Below are 16,964 nucleotides of genomic sequence, written 5' to 3' on the forward strand. Positions count from 1 at the left end.
ACACTGAATTAGCAAACTGGAGAAAGAAAGGGTTCAGTTTCCACCGGCCTGTGGTGACAACATCGTCCTCAGTCCATCAGTACAGAACCCTGTTTCTCGTGTGTGTTTGGGTTTGAAGACACTTTATGTGATATGTACTGTTGATGCGCTACCTTGAACTCAGAGACAGCGGCGCTATGACTCTTGCCTGATCAGCGAAGCTCATCTAACCCGTGTTTTCCCCAGAAGGCACGTCACAGCCTCTCACTGTTAGAAATGCGAGGCAGCATGGGGCGCTCAATGGGTTAAGCCTCTGCCTTCAGTTCAGGTCATAATCTCAGGGTCCTGGGATCGAGCCCCGAATCAGGCTCTCTGCTCAGCGGAGAGCCTGCTTCCCTTCCTCTCTCTCTGCCTACTTGTAATCTGTCTGTCAAATAAATAAAATCTTAAAAAAAAAAAAAAAGTGAGGCAGCACTTTAGCACTCCTTTTAGGAAACATTGTAAACAGCAGGATCACCGGGGAAAAGCACGACAGAGTGAAAAACGTGGATCTGAAGAGTCCACAGAAAGGGCACTTCTTTCCAGTGTGAGGCTGAGACGAGAAGGCAGTGTTGCCTTGTTTCAGCCTCTGGTGGGAATGAGATGCACCTTGGACATGACAAGTTGTTTGTCTCTCTGCACGTGTCCATAAATGATGGCAGTGCTGTGAATACTGACTTGGGGGTTACAAATAAATTTGAGCAAGTAGATAAGTTCACCAGTATGGAATCCATAAATAATGAAGATTGATTGTGTATCGCTAGGACCCCATAAAAGGCCTTATTCCTCTTGCTGGCAGCAAGCACTGGCACCGCTTCCCTGCATCCATCCCTCCTTTCCTCCTCCTCGTTCTGCCCTGGACTGTTTTGTATGTCCCTATTACTCTCCTCTCCCTACACTCCCCACTTTCTTCCTGCCTCCATTCAGCCTTTTCCAAAGTGCCTCAAGCCACATTTTGGCACAGATGGTTTGGTTTCCTGTTAGACCTGAATGTCCCTTGAGTGAGACCCAGGTTGCCACTTTAAGGTTTCTATGACATTCGTCTTACAGATAGCACTGGTGTTGTGGGGTCCTTCCCGTTAACCATGCCTCTCACGGTGAGTTTCTGGTTACTTGAACTAACACTGAATGTACCCTTCTAAGTCATTGCAGGGTTTCAGAAAAATCATCATCTCTATAGAATTTAGAAGCTCACATCCTCACCCACCAACTGTTCACCTCTAAAATGTTCTTTCCCTGTTATTTTATTTTCCAAATGACTTTGTCCTATTTCTAATATAAAGTTTGTTTTTCAACCTGTGTCTTTCCCCAATGTTTCCCTCTGTGTACTCCCCACCTCGCCCCCATTTTAGGCACCAATTAACGCACAGATGCTGGCCCAGAGACAGAGGGAAATCCTGAACCAGCATCTTCGACAGAGACAGATGCATCAGCAACAGCAAGTTCAGCAGCGAACGTTGATGATGAGAGGACAAGGGTTGAATATGACCTCAAGCATGGTGGCTCCTGGTGGCTTACCAGCAACTCTGAGCAACCCCCGGATGCCCCAGGCAAATGCACAGCAGTTTCCGTTCCCTCCGAACTACGGTACTGGGCTTCCATCCCCACCACCTTTCACCAGTCCTTTCTCCCCAGTGTCCCCCTGTCTTGGGTCTCAGCTCCACCCTCACAGCTGTTTGCATGGCTCCCAGATGAGTCTGGCTAACCAGGGAGTGATAGGCAACCTGGGAGGACAGCGGGGGCCGGTCAGGAGCCCCCAGGTCCAGCACAGTACCTTCCCGTCTCTCAGCTCAGGTACCGCCTTTTCTCTGAGTGCAGGTCTTACTTTAAGAGTGACCGAAGTAAGTGTGTGTGTGTGCAGTCCCTCGGTTGTGTGTGTGTGTGTGTGAACACACGTGTTTCTGTCAGCATTTGGACACACGGGGGCATAGCCATGTGTTTATGTTTGAAAACCTGAGTCTGACTCAAACAAATCAACAGATACATACAAAATGTTGAAAGACCTATATAAATACAACTATTAGACATTCTGTAATTTTTGAAAAAAAGATGAAGCTTTAATGAATCGATAATTTGTGAGAAGTGTTATCTAGAAACCCCAGTGGAAGGCCTCTTGGTTTTCTTCGTGTTGATTTGTTGTTTAATGTCAATCTTAAAGAGACAGACGTCTGATGTCATAAACATTAATATTTGTGTGCATGTCATGTTCAGTGATGGTTCAATTATTGATAAAAGTAAGTGCTTATGTTGTTCCTATTCTAAATGATTTTACCTATCTTTTGCCAGAGTTACCTATAAAAATCAAGTCTGTGTCGTGCTTACATTCATGTCTCCTGTTTCTTTAAAGAAACAGATACTGTGCAGCTTTTCCTATGTGATCATAAACTTCTCTTTCACAGCTGATCTGAGTATCAATTAAATCTGCATGTTGCACACATCTAGGCAGAAACACGCTTCCTTTACTGTCCTTGAAATTTCCTGAGTTGCTGCCTTTGTTTCGAAGCTTCTTTCCTCTATGTCCTTTTTGATGACTTCGAAAAGTCTTCTGAAAGTTCTTTCTCTCTTTGTAGTGTATATGCCATTTGCTTCTACATTGAACAAGAAACTTACATAGAATTTGTCTGATTCTTGCTCATCTTAGATAGCACTGAAGTACCATAGAGCCCTTTCTAAAGACGAAACAAGCTAATCGTGATGTAGTTATTTTTAAAAATGCATTGATTTCATCACAGAATGACTTGATTCAATAAAAAATTATTCAGGTGTTAACTTTTTATATACAGCTGAACTTTAATCTTATTTAAAGTTTATAAACAACCCAGCTGTACTGATATATAAAAATGTAAAGACTATTTCAGGTAAAAGAGAAGTATACCTGTTCGACTCATTTCTTGATTTGGAAAGGGATAAGGGGACGGAACAATATATTCTCCATCTCTAGTCATGGTGGTTATTAACATGGTTCTTAGGCACCCTTGTGACCACTGTAGAGAAGTAAGATATGGAAATTTCTTGCTTCATGAATTATATCCCATTTTGGAGTCTCTTTAAGGTGTATATAATTAACCAGCACATGATCAGGTATTTGAAAGTAATTTTCTACGTGTATGTTAATTTGAACATTCTGTTGTTTTCTCCCTAGTCTCTACCATAACACTAACAATCTCCTTCTGATTTCTGTTTTGTTTTTGAAGGAATAAGTCAGCAGCCTGATCCAGGCTTTACCGGGGCAACGACGCCCCAGAGCCCTCTGATGTCGCCCAGAATGGCGCATACCCAGAGCCCCATGATGCAGCAGTCTCAAGCGAATCCAGCCTACCAGGCCTCCTCTGACATGAATGGGTGGGCGCAGGGGAATATGGCCGGAAACAGGTATGCCATGTTTATGTGGCATTTTGATATAAATGATCACCAGGGAATCTTTCTGTAGACCACCTGTCTCTTTTCTGTATTTTTTTTTTTAACTAAGTAAGCTCTATGCCCAAGAGGGGCTTAAACTCACAACCCTGAGATCAGGAGTCACTTGTTCTTTGGGCTAAGCCAGCCAGGTGCCCATCTTTTCTGTTTTTTTCTTAACTTTTTGCTCAAGCAAGCAATGTCAAATAAACTACTAAGTAAGGAAGTTTATTTTTCCTAGGGCAGAAGTTATCAGAACTTACAAAAGCTTAGCATATCTTTTCCTTAGGAATGAAAGGAACTCCCCTCAGAAGGTATCACCCCACCAGTTTAAGTTAGAAACTACTCTGGATGGCAGTGCCCTAGAAGCCATCCTTTATCAGTACATGTAATAAAAGCAACCAGATAAAAAGCTTGTTAGGTGCATACATAAAAGTGGAAACTAGATCTCTAGAACTTCCCAGGGACCTTAGGAAAAGGAGAGGAGCGTGGTCACCCCTGCAGCTTCCTTGAGCACTTCCCCTTACCATTTCGGACTTCACCCCTGCTTGCTGCCCCACCCTGGATTCTTTCAGCCTAGACTTACTCATTCTGAAGTAAATGAAGTAACTGCCTGAGAAGCCAGTGTGCAGAAGTGCTTGCCTGTTTGCCCTACAACTCTTGACATTTTCATCTTTTCCTTGGGTTCTAGCATGTTTTCACAACAGTCCCCACCACACTTTGGGCAACAAGCAAACACCAGCATGTACAATAACAATATGAACATCAATGTATCCATGGCGACCAACACAGGTGGGATGAGCAACATGAACCAGATGACAGGACAGATCAGCATGACCTCAGTGACCTCCGTGCCTACGTCAGGGCTGTCCTCCATGGGTCCCGAGCAGGTAAGCACCCTGAGAAGCACCCCACTGTCTTCTGATCAAAACTTTTTGCCTATTTCTGCACTCAATGTATCTTGCCATGTACTTAACATCTACCATCAACTCCCACTTTTATTTTGATGAGTGTTTTCTCACCTTACTTTCACCTGTGTTAGTGCCATTAACAGAAATACTTGTTGATAACGAAATAAACATGAAAGGATTCTTGACTGCTCAAGGATCTTTGAAAGTATTTCTTAACTTTGTCACTTAAATTATTTGAGGAACTTAGCAGTATCTAAAGTGAATCTCTAAGAACAGAATGGTAATGAGCTTCTTAAATGGCTTTATTTTGGATTTATAGCTTAAGAACTGATTTTCTTCTAAATGAAAAATCAGATGAATCACAAAGGCCGAACTTACTGCCTGCCATCCCATTAGCTTTATTCCCCACTCCATCCCCCACCTGGTCCCCATCCAGTTAGCTTTAAATGATACGTCACACGTGCAGGGAGACTGACACCAGTCATCCAAAAACTATTCTAGTCATCATCTTGAGGATGTGAGTGCCATGATTTTCTGGCCAATATTTTTAAAAGACTTCTGCTTGAGACTGTAATTCTGACTAAGGCTGTAGTGATTCTACTATCCCTAAGAGTGCACCAACTTCACTTGGTGGCAAAGAGACTCAGCACGCTGTTATCTCAGGTAGCTGGGGATTCAGAATCTGAGGTAGCTGATCCACAGGTAAAAATATCAGTTGGTAATTTTTTTTAAAGATTTCATTTATTTATTTGACAGAAAGAGGGAGATTACAGGTAGGCAGAGAGAGAGGGGGAAGCAGGCTCCCCGCTGAACAGAGAGCCCGATGCGGGGCTCGATCCCAGGACCCTGAGATCATGACCTGAGCCGAAGGCAGACACTTAATCGACTGAGCCACCCAGGTGCCCCAGTTGGTAATTTTTAAATCGTATTTACAGAAGACTTCTTTCTAAAGGGCAAAAAATGGCTTGGCATTCTACTACCTCAGTAGTTCACGCAAAGTAGAGATGTGGCAAGGACCCTGAGTGTTACTTCACGCATGGAGAAATCGAGGCATGGAGGGTTTAAATGACTTAGTAAGTCACTGACAGAACTGTATATTCCAGTTAGATAATTGTGAGAATGGTGAAAGATTCAGAGTTTGATTAGGTCTATTTAATCTGATGTTGGTAAACCACAATTTGTGTGAAAATTTTACAGCACCTCAGCGTTTTATTCTGTAAGAAGATGTTAATAAAAATGCAGAGTAGTGCATGAGAAAATTCAAAGCCCTTTGCAATTTAAGAAAGCTCTATGTGTGTAATAATTTGCACTTCTTATAGTTGAATTGATGGTGACTAAATGCTTACTTGGGTAAATTAAATAGACGTAATTAAAGATAGACTCTTAATCTTTTTAGTGGAGAAAACATGGTGTTGATTTTGTGTTTTCTACAAAAGGAACAGTAGTGGTTCCTGATTCTCTTTCTAGGGAAACTATAAAGCCAGGGCCACTGACATAGTCTAGTCTAGCATGGGTCCTACTCAGCCTATCTGGAAGTAAACTGGTGCATTTTTAATAATCCAGATCACTTCTGTATAGAAACTTGTGCATAGATTTAAACCTTTTGAGTATTAGAATTAATTTGGAAGCCAAAAAAATACACACTGTAGTGTGTTTCTTCAGACAAAATCAGTCCTATACAGTATTAGCATTTGTACCTTTACTAATTGTATGAATACTAATGAATTACTACACTTGGTTGTAGAAGATTCCCCAAATTCAGCACTGTTTCGTACTCAGACTTGCTCTAGCTAAGCAATAACTAACTTAAATAGCAAAGATACTAGGAGCTTCTCAGATGACTTTTAAGTCCCACATACGAGTCATTAGTATCATTAGAACCAGCCAAAAAGATGAACATATTAAGGCATGAAAATGTTTCTAGTATTATTGTCTCTGTCAGATTTCTACACAGAAGGAAAATTTTAATTTTGAAGGCAGTTAGTGTGACTTTTATTTTCCTGTTCCTCCATACTGCCCCCTGCCCCAAAATCTATACGTGGGAGAGTGGATACAGGGATGGAGCCGTTTTTATATAGTCCTCTTTCTCCATAATTCTGTTCCTAAAAACCAAGACAAGGAGGAAGATTGATGGTTGGTTTTTCCCTGTACACTTTTGGACGTGCCACTGAAGGTAGCCACTGTGCTGTCTTGTGCCCTCAGGTTAATGATCCTGCTCTGAGGGGAGGCAACCTTTTCCCAAACCAGCTGCCTGGAATGGATATGATTAAGCAGGAGGGAGACGCATCACGGGTAAGAAATAGCAAAGGGTGAATAGGGTGGTAAAGTGAACGTGGGTATTTTATAGACCAAAACTGGCAGATACATTGTCAGCAAGTAGACTGAAGATAGTTGTAACGCTTGTGATTTTGAAAAATGCCTTGTAATTTTATCTGGCATACAGTGGTTTTCTGTGAATAATTATCTCTTTAAGTTCACTTTAATTGAGCTAATGGTGGTGTTATGAATTAAGAACACTAATTTTGCTCTGAAATGATGTTATGATAGCCAAAAAAGCAGCAATGAATCAGTCACGTTTGGGCAAACTTTTATTTTTTTACTTTTTCTGAATCATGATGTTAGATCTTCAGGAGGATGAAAAGGAGCTAATTGTTCTCTATCCCTTAATTAAGTGTATGTTTATTCTTCTTAAGGGCTTTCTCTAGATTTCATTTTGTTTGGGCAACAGTTATGTATATTATTTGTCTATTATCTTCAACACTTGTTCTAAAGAGAATGATATTACTGTGTTCAATCAAATCTTGAAAAAGAATAATTGGTACTTAGAACCCAACTGAATTGTGTGCCTAGCAGCAGATCCATTAACAGGAAGGCTCTGGAAGCAGTTTAGCACATACATACATGAGCCCACAGGGGCCCTCTTAAGCTAAGGGATATAATCCTTAGCCGTAGGTAACTTTTTTTTAAGTTAAAAATTCTCTCTCAGTGGAGAAAATGTAGGATCAATGTTCAATTTCCTACAAAAGAAGTGGATCTTGGATGGTTTTGTTAATACCTAAGTTTAAAAAGAAATAGATCCATGGGGCGCCTGGATGTTTCAGTCATTAAGCATCTGCCTTCAGCTCAGGTCATGATCCCAGGGTCCTGGGATGGGGCCCCGAGTCAGGCTCCCTGCTCAGCGGGAGGCCTGCTTCTCCCTCTCCTACTCCCCCTGCTTGTGTTCCTCTCTCACTGTGTCTCTCTATCAAATAAATAAAATATTTTTAAAAATAAATAAAATAAAATTAATAGATCCAGGGTGCCTGGGTAGCTCAGTCAATTAAGCATCTGACTGTTGACTTTGGCTCAGGTCATGATCCTAGGGTCATGGGATCGAGCCCTGAATGGGGCTCCCTGCTCAGCAGGGAGTCTGCTTCTCTCTCTGATGTCCCCTTCCTGCCCCCACTCATGCGTGCACACATGTGCACTCTCTCTCGCAAATAAATAAAATACTAAAAACAAAAAAAATAGAACCATAGTCGGGGCGCCTGGGTGGCTCAGTGGGTTAAGCCTCTGCCTTCGGCATGGGTCATGATCCCAGGGTCCCGGGATCGAGTTCCACATCGGGCTCTCTGCTCAGCAGGGAGCCTGCTTCCTCCTCTCTCTTTGCCTCTTTGCCTATTTGTAATCTCTGTCTGTCAAATAAATAAATAAAATCTTTAAAAAAAAAAAAAAAATAGAACCATAGCCCTGCATTGCAGAGAGGCCCATGGGTGGGGAGTTCTATAGATGTTTTCTGTAAGTACCCAGATATACAGCTCATCTAAATGGTTAATGTTGCTGTAGTCAATCATATAGTAAATAGAATATATTTCATATTGGCCCTGTGTTTAAACTCTAAATGTGCCATTTATTGAAGTTTGAAGCCCCTTACAGGGCTGCCATCTTCTTGCTGCCAGTCCTGCCTCCCCCACCCCACCCCCTACCCCACTGCACCTCTACAGAGAGTGGCCACATAACCCACTGATGCCTTGTGTGCAGAAAGTAGATGCTTAAAACCTAGGATGGGGGGCGCCTGGGTGGCTCAGTGGGTTAAAGCCTCTGCCTTCGGCTCAGGTCATGATCCCAGGGTCTTGGGATCGAGCCCCATGTTGGGCTCTCTGCTCAGCAGGGAGCCTGCTTCCTCCTCTCTCTCTCTGCCTGCTTCTCTGCCTACTTGTGATTTCTGTCTGTCAAATAAATAAATAAAGTCTTTTTAAAAATAAATAAATAAATAAATAAATAAAATAAAACCTAGGATGGCACTTCCCAGAGGAACAATGACATTAGTGATAATTAGGCTTCCACTAAAGGATAGCCCATTTTAATCCAGAAGTGCCAGGGAGCTTAACCTCTGGGCACATCGAAGCTCTGTGGGAGGAAGAAAGCATTTGGGGCCAGGATCACATTTTCCTCCCTGAACCCACCACCACAGGATGAGACCTCCCTTCCGCCACCTTCAGTGTGACTATGTGCCCGCCTAGGCTAGCACCCCCACAAAGCAGGCACCCATAATCTTTTCTGTTTGTTTGTTTAAGATCTTATTTGTCAGAGAGAGATCACAAGCAGGGGGAGCGGCGGGCAGAGGGAGAAGTGGACTCCCCGCTGAGTAGGGAGCCCGACTCGGAGCTCAATCCCAGGACTCTGGGATCATGACCTGTGCCAAGGGCAGATTCTTAACCAACTGAGCCCACCCAGGCATCCCCATAATCTTTCCAGAAACAACCAACAGGTATTGAGCATTTACCACAAGCATGATTGTCTGCCAGGGGCTTTGTTTAAACTAGATCACTTAAACCACATCACAACCGTATGGTAGAACTACTGTTTTGAGGGTTTCATGACCTGCCCGAGGTCCCGTCACACCAAGAAGGGAACCCAGGCAGGCTGACCCCAAAGGGTGCATTCCCAGTCCCTGCACTCTACCTCCCACTTCCCCAAAGGGGACACAGAGCTCCCGTGATATCTTTCTAAAGGTTTTAAGCAAGTAACATTGGAGAAGGCCCCCCAAAAACAAATTGGTTGCTCTTCCTTTCTCTCATTGTATAGATCCTAAAGGGAAAAGAAACCTTCCCACATTCTGTAGGACAGGCAGGCAGTGAAGATTCAGCTCCGTGTGGAGAAGAGCCCTCAGCGTCAGGCACTGGGAAACTTCATCTCAGGAGGGAAAAGCCTCTGACGTGAAGAAAGGGAACATATCATTCGGTTTCTAGCGTACAGGGACATGCTGGGCCCATCAGAGATTTAGCCCTTAACCACGCTCATCGATGAGGAGACTGAGTCTCAGAATTAGGGAATTTGGCCAACTCCACACAGCAAGTGTGTGGGGGTATCCCTCCTAGAAGGGAGGGGGACCACTCCAAGAAGCAGAATGCAGCAGGGACTTCCCAGGCTGGATCGACTAATCCACAGAGGGGGCCTGGGCACAGTGGAGAGGCAGAGGTGCAAGGAAGGTGGGCCAGTAGGCCCAGGGTATTTACCTGCATGCACATCTAGGCGCCCAGTGGATGCCTGCTAAAACTGAGATGGAATGATCAGCACCACAAAAAGCAGCTTTCAGTAAATACAGGATGTTCTGCCCATCCCAAGTATCCGTTAGGATGCAGGGTAAGAAGGCTCTGCCTGTTGTCATCTAGCCTAGGCCATCTATCTGTGCCCCTCCCACTTTCCCTGCTTTTCCCGGTCCCCCTCTTGAATCTTGCTTACCCATCTGTACTTTGTTCGTGTGAATGTTAAGGCCAGAGAACGGTCTGTCAGATGCTCTTGTTTCCTCCAGGGGGTAATATGTACAGTAATCCATGAGTGATGACTGGCCATTACCCCGTCCTTGTCACCGTGCTACTGATGTGTGCACAGAGGGCAAGCCAGTCATCTGCAGCCTCTTGTGTTTCTGGAATAGCTTTGTTGCTGTTGTGAATTAAGGAACTGTTTGCAGAATTTTTATCCGTAACCTGGTTCTAGTTGTTGAGCTGGAAACCACTGTGATTCATTGTTAGTTGAATCTATGTTCCACTTATCTTGAAATGGAAATTAAAACTGTACTTTGCTTAAAGCAGAGTGATTTACCAAAATACCATTTAGAGAAGGGCGGTTATTTCGTATCACCAACGATTCTTCCTTTACAAGGACTTAGAGTATGCCTCTGCAGTTTACGTATACTTAGACAAAAATTGAGTTTATCACTCAGCTGCAGGGCTTTTGTATAAAGCGCCTCTGTAATTACTTGTACTGGCTCGTGTTACGGAAATCGATCACTAATGAGGACCCGCTCTGAGGTGGTGATGATGGTGATAGTGGTGAGGACACCAACCGAGCACTTTCGGTGTTGCGAGAAGTACTTAATCACTCCATGTACATCATTTTGTTTAATCCTCATGACAGCCCTAGGAAGTATGAGGGACAGAAAGATTAAGTGACATTCCCCCCCAAAGTGACACAGCCAGATGCCAAGCCAAGCAGCATCCCTCTAGAGATGCGTGTCCCACTCCCATGTTCTCTTTCACGACACTGATCCTGCCTGATGGCTGCTTACTGGTGTCCATTCGTGTGAGAGAACACTGCCGCCTTCAAGTGGCTAAGAACAGGAATACTTCTCAATAGAATTTGTTTTTCCTGACTAACTGGAAAATTGAAAGACTTTTTTCCTATTTCAGTCAGAGCCATGGAGTATTTCTATATAAAATCACGTAAGTGACACAAATTGGGAATAAAGATAGACATCAACTGTCTGTTACAGAGAGAAGGACGTTCACTGTTCTCCACGAGGAGCTGTAGCCAGAGCAGGTCTCGTGCACACGGGTTAAGCTTGGGGAAGCCACGCAGCCGGCCACGGGGGCGAGGAGGGGGTAGCCCCCTTGTGACCGTGAGACTGCACGATCTGGCAGCAGTCTGCCCAGATCTCTCTTTCCAAGGGACTAGGTGAAACTTCCTCTCCAATCTGACTTAAACTAGACCATCTCTAGTGGCCCTGATGTCCTAACTGTGTCTAAAGATCTGAACCCCAGAAGCAGTTGTTACTTGTACCCACAGCAACCAGTGTTTCCTCTCGCGGAACTCGGACCATGCTATTTCTGCGTCCACCTGGCCCACTCAGTGTTCTGATAGCAGTGACCGGAAATGTATTGTTACGGTGATATCCCCAGCACCTGGCACAGAGTACGGTATTTCCTACTTGGATAAAATATCTCGGGAGGAAACATAGTCAGTAGCCAAAGAAAAGCACTGGCAGATAGACTTGGCGCCAGCCAAGCAGATAACCTCCACCGGAGTCTTGCTCACTCCAGCCCTCCGTGTTCAGTCATTCAGACTGTCACTGCATAGCAGCCAAAAACTAGCACGAATGCCCCGAGAGCCAAACCCTGCTTACTCAGTTTGCCGAAGCCAGGAAAACGCCCGCGGAACCCGGGGGCATCTCTCCACAAGGGAGAGCCAAGATGGACATTTTGCTGAAAGTGGGTTCATACCAGATGATTCTGAGGAAGGAGTAAGCAAGTGGTGGTCACTTCTGAACTACGCTGTCACAAAGCAAGGGCAGTTCAACAACGAGGTATCTTAGTAATCTCGTTGGAGAAGGTGGGAGAGATTGAACTGGTCTGGGATATCACTGGGAAGAGAGCAGCAGTCATTCAGGAGAGATGGGTAATCCACCGCAGTCTCTCCGTCTTCAAAATGGTAGGTAGGATCCGCTGGCCTTTAGAAATAACGCGTCCAGTTAGGACCAGTGCCTTCTGCCTGTCTGCATCAGAATCAAGTGTAATTCAGCCAGATGCCGCCTTCGGGATGGGCAGTATTTAAAATGACCAAGTACCTGGGGCTAATAATACATTATATGTTAATAAAAAATTTTAAAAAATAAAATGGCCAGGTATTCTGATGATCTCATGATAAGTGTTACAACGGTGTTTTATAACAAAGTCAGAGGTACTTGACACTTTTCTCTGTTTTCCTGCAGAAATACTGCTGACACTGAAGGTAGCTGGTTGCTTCTCTCTTCAGCTGACTGGGCTCACTTGCTCAAAACACTTACCAGCCTGGAGAGCTGTGTCTATTTGTTTTGACCCAATCGACCTGCCAGCCAGTTCTGCCAGAGCCAGGTCAGCAGATGGGCCTGGGCCCCGGCTCCCAGGGTGGAGTCCACTTGGCTGTAGCAGGAGGAGCTGCCTCTTCTCTTGACAGTCTGAAGCTCACGTCCAGACAGTTGCTCAGTCTGTTCACTGCATTCACCTTAGTGCAACTTAGATCTCTCCTGCAAAGTAAATGTTGACAGGCAAATTTCATACCCATGTCAGATTGAATGTATTTAAATGTATGTATTTAAGGAAAACAACCATGCTCTTGTTCTGTTCCTGTTTGGTTCCAGACACTGGTTTCTTGCTTTGTTTTCCCTGGCTTATCAGTCTAGTGCAAAAGATTAAGATTTCATCTCGGGGAAAGAAAAGAATTACACAAACAAACAAAAAAATCAAACTAAAGGTGTTCTAAACTAAAGCCTGCATTTGGGATAAAAGCAGAGCAGACACCATGGACAGCGCTGTATGTACCGACACCCAAGGAGTGAAGACCGATAAAGTCATAGTTGTATCTTTGTAGAAGTTCTAGAGACCATGTTGGGAAGAGTTTCCAGTTACGAACAGATGAAAGGGAGCCTATGAGAGGGCTGTTAATAAGATCAAGTGCTTTTTCCTTTTTTTTTCCTTTGTCAGAATCAAGCTAGTTCACCTAAATTGTGAATCGAGAAGAAATGTTGTTCATTTCCAAACTAAGCTCCCTTTAGGCTGCTCATACAGCTTTGACTCGCACCTCTTCTTCCCCTGTGTGATCCTGACCCACCCTCCCCTCTCGGCCTTCCCCACCTCTCTCCTACATTCACTCATCTTGCTAGAAAAAAATTTAAAAAGCAACAGAAACCAGGTAAGCCCTTTATTTCCTTAATTGTTTTGCCAGCCACTTAACAATTGCTATTAACTTTTAGAAAAATGCATTTACTGGCAAGGAGAGGAGCAAAGTTAGGACTTGATACCAATCCAACTAAGGATACCTGCTTTGGAAGCATGTTTATTCTGTTCCCCAGCAACACTGGCCTACAAAAATGGGCAAAAATAACAGTGTGTTTAAAATTGACAGCAGATATCACAACAGATTGAACCTCCGCCATGTGTTTTTTATTTTGTTTTTTAGCAGTGCTGACTAAGCCGAAGTTTTGTAAGGTACATAAAATCCAATTTATATGTAAACAAGCAATAATTTAAGTTGAGAACTTAAGTGTTTTAATTGTATAATTTTTGTGAGGTATACATATTGTGGAATTGACTCAAAATTGAGGTACTTCAGTATTAAATTAGATATCTTCATAGCAATGTCTCCTAAAGGTGTTTTGTAAAGGATATCGATGCCTTGATTAGACCTAATTTGTAGACTTAAGACTTTTTATTTTCTAAACCTCGTGATTCTGCTCATAAATCATTTATCTAATCTATATGATATGCAGCCGCTGTAGGAACCAATTCTTGATTTTTATATGTTTATATTCTTTCTTAATGAACCTTAGAAAGACTACATGTTACTAAGCAGGCCACTTTTATGGTTGTTTTTCTTGCCCACTCTGGTAGGGGAATAATCTTTTATTAATTGGCATCAGTTTCAGACAACCGCAATACCGAGAAACTGATGGCCTTTTTTGAGCTATTTCCCCCCAACTCCTAATTCACATACTTTCTTACCTAAATTTCAGAATGATGTCTTTTTGATGTCTAAAAAGCAAAGCATTTTATATCTCATTAGCCAGGCTTTTTAGGAACAGAGAGGTTTTTCCTTGAAATTTGATTGTTTATTTGTGGCAGGGTGGAAAATGTACCAACTACCCCTATTTCTATCTCTCTCTCTCTCTATGGGCAAGTAAGGGCGTATAGAAAGAGATCTAGCCCAAAGATAAATGGTTAAGTAGACAGTCTGAAAGTGTTGCTCCATACTAAAGAAATTTTCTGGAAATTTGCATTTCGATACCTTGTTCCACTTGAGAGGGGTCTCACTACAGGGAGGTGGCCAAGGAACAGCACTTCTCAGCGGCCACCAGTTCACGTGGCCCCTCGAGAGGCTCTGCTTGTCTCCACCGAACCACTGGGTTGCCCAGCAGAGATGGAAAAAAATAAGCAGATGTTGGCCCGGAACTCCGTGACCTCATCGGTGTGATGAGGCTCACATGACACAGTTTACTGTGACCGGTTTTAAGTTGATTTTTAGAAATATGTGAATCGGAATGACTTCAGCTTCACACAGCACAAAGGAGAAACGGAGTTTAAACTGGCTTTGTTTTGTTTTCAGTCCCTTTTCACCAGAACACTGTCCCAAAAAGTATCTGTGTATCTTGTATCGTTGACCCATCTGCCCACTGTCTTAATGTCCGTCCCAATTCAGACAAATCTGCAAACCTGTGACACTGGTAATTTAGAGTAATTCATGATCATTACTGTTTTGAAGGAAAAGAGATGATAAATTCTCCTGTGGCTCAGACCAGGTAGTTGATTTTGCTTTACATCTAATTAAGAAAAGTCAGTGAAGGAATCCTCTGATCATATTGATCACTATAGAAGCAAAAGCCAAAATCAGTCCCCTTCATTATCAGTATTTCTCATGCTGTAAACAATAAATTTGTTAGACTGAGTACTTGGTTTTGTTTAATAGAACAAAATAATCAGTGTTTTACTTATATTACTAAATGTGAAAAACACATAATGTGAAAAGTATACATACATTAACTTGGTTGTAAAACTCATTTAAGTGTTCATGTAATGTGCTAAGTTTAACAAGTGAAGTGAGCTGTTTTACTACAATGAATTCGTTTGACTCAAAGACTAAAAATGCCCCTCCCACGTGTATCTCTTATGGCCTGTAATAACCGAAAGCAATGTTTTTGCAGTTTATATAATGCAATTTTTAATCTGTGTTTAAAAATGGAGTTCATATGGGCTTAACACATGAAATGGGTGGCACAGATCCACTTGCAGAACCCAAAGATACACAATCAATTTTGAAATGCAACTTAAGCCATTAATTGTTGGTGTGAATTTAAAATTTTCTAGTATTTGTATGGTAGTATGCTGCCTAAGAGCAAAGCATTCTCTGCACAAAAGAAAATTACTGTAGTGGCTTCGATTTTAATTAGAATTTTCTCCCTGGTGTTTCTTTATAGACTAAAACAAAATCTTTTAAGTTTCTTACTACAGGTAAAAGCTATGTGCAAGAACCTCAAAATGCTAAAATCTAGCATAATGCCTTAGATCTGTTTTTAAGTCTTGTATATTCCTACATAGCTGTCCAATGTATTATATTTGTATAGTGAATTGTGTACAATTTTTGAATAAGTGCATCATCACTTAACCTTTATGTTGTTGAATAGTGATGATGATACATTTCTTCAAACATTTAACTGTCATTTTTGTTCCTTTGTCATTTGTGGGTTTTATTTGTACAGTTCCTCATGAAGTTGCATCTGAGATGTGTGTATATGAAAAGATTATACAAGGGTAAAATTAAGCAATATATTAACTATGGTTCTTCAGGAGAAAGCTTACAGTGTTTCAGGTTGTGATTTATTTTCAAAATGGAGTTGACTCTGAACATCACTTTGTTCACCTGCATTGATGTTTGTATTTCTAGTGTGAGCAGTTTATGCAAAGGTAGATATATTCAGAGAAATTTTAAATACATTTATGCAAGTTAATATTGCTTTGCTGATGCTATTTGCTTATTTGATGTTAAATAATGCTATTGTAAATAAAGAATTCTGTTGTTATTGCATCATTTAATAAATTTTAATGCCTTCGGGTTTTACATGGCTTGGGCGATTTTAATGTGTTTATATTGTATTTTCATTCATAACTGCATTTAAATTTAAAATACCTGACCTGTAGTTTAATCATTTCTCACATTCAGACAGTAGTTGATGCTATTCCTGGCACTTTAACGTTTGATTCCCCTGCTGACCCATTTCACAGATTTTTTTAACATGTTTTTTTTTTTAAGATATTTATTTATTTATTTGACAGACAGACAGAGATCACAAGTAGGCAGAGAGGCAGGCAGAGAGAGAGGGGGAAGCAGGCTCCCTGCTGAGCAGAGAGCCCGATGTAGGGCTCGATCCCAGGACCCTGGGATCATGACCTGAGCTGAAGGCAGAGGCTTTAAAATTTGTTTTTTGGATTTTCTTTTTCTTTTTTTTTTTTTTTTTTTGAGATCTTATTTATTTGACAGAGAGATCAGAAGTAGGCAGAGCAGCAGGCAGAGAGAGGGGGGAAGCAGGCTCCCCAGTGAGCAGAGAGCCGGATGCGGGGCTCAATCCCAGGACCCTGAGATCATGACCTGAGCCAAAGGCAAGAGGCTTTAACCCACTGAGCCACCCAGGTGCCCCCATTTCACAGATTTTCACTTTGAAGCTGAGAGTTTATGTCTTAAGATTGTCTAGCAACTTAATGGCAAATACAGACTGAACGGAGGCCCAGTGAATCCCAGATGATGTCAACTGCTCTCCTCACCAAACTATTCCACCTCTCATCTGCATCTCTCCAAAAACATAAGAACAATGTGGACTTCTGACTGGTTATTCAGGTTATATGTTAGATTTTA

General features: G+C 42.4%; 1 protein-coding gene across 3 annotated transcripts in view; it reads left to right on the forward strand.

Annotated features, from left to right (window-relative positions):
- Positions 1 to 16,178, forward strand: part of NCOA2 (nuclear receptor coactivator 2) — a 294,244-nt gene extending 278,066 nt beyond the window's left edge. For all 3 annotated transcript variants that reach the window (XM_080803158.1, XM_080803159.1, XM_080803157.1), the window contains 5 exons: positions 1,371 to 1,605; positions 3,213 to 3,390; positions 4,106 to 4,304; positions 6,528 to 6,617; positions 12,295 to 16,178. In XM_080803158.1, the coding sequence (XP_080659284.1) occupies positions 1,371 to 1,605; positions 3,213 to 3,390; positions 4,106 to 4,304; positions 6,528 to 6,617; positions 12,295 to 12,306 (714 nt within the window). In that variant the 3' untranslated portion in view covers positions 12,307 to 16,178. The remainder of the gene's footprint in view (positions 1 to 1,370; positions 1,606 to 3,212; positions 3,391 to 4,105; positions 4,305 to 6,527; positions 6,618 to 12,294) is intronic.
- Positions 16,179 to 16,964: the final 786 nt, after the last annotated feature.

This window comes from Martes martes, assembly GCF_963455335.1.
Source record: "Martes martes genome assembly, chromosome: 4".
Lineage (NCBI taxonomy): Eukaryota > Metazoa > Chordata > Mammalia > Carnivora > Mustelidae > Martes > Martes martes.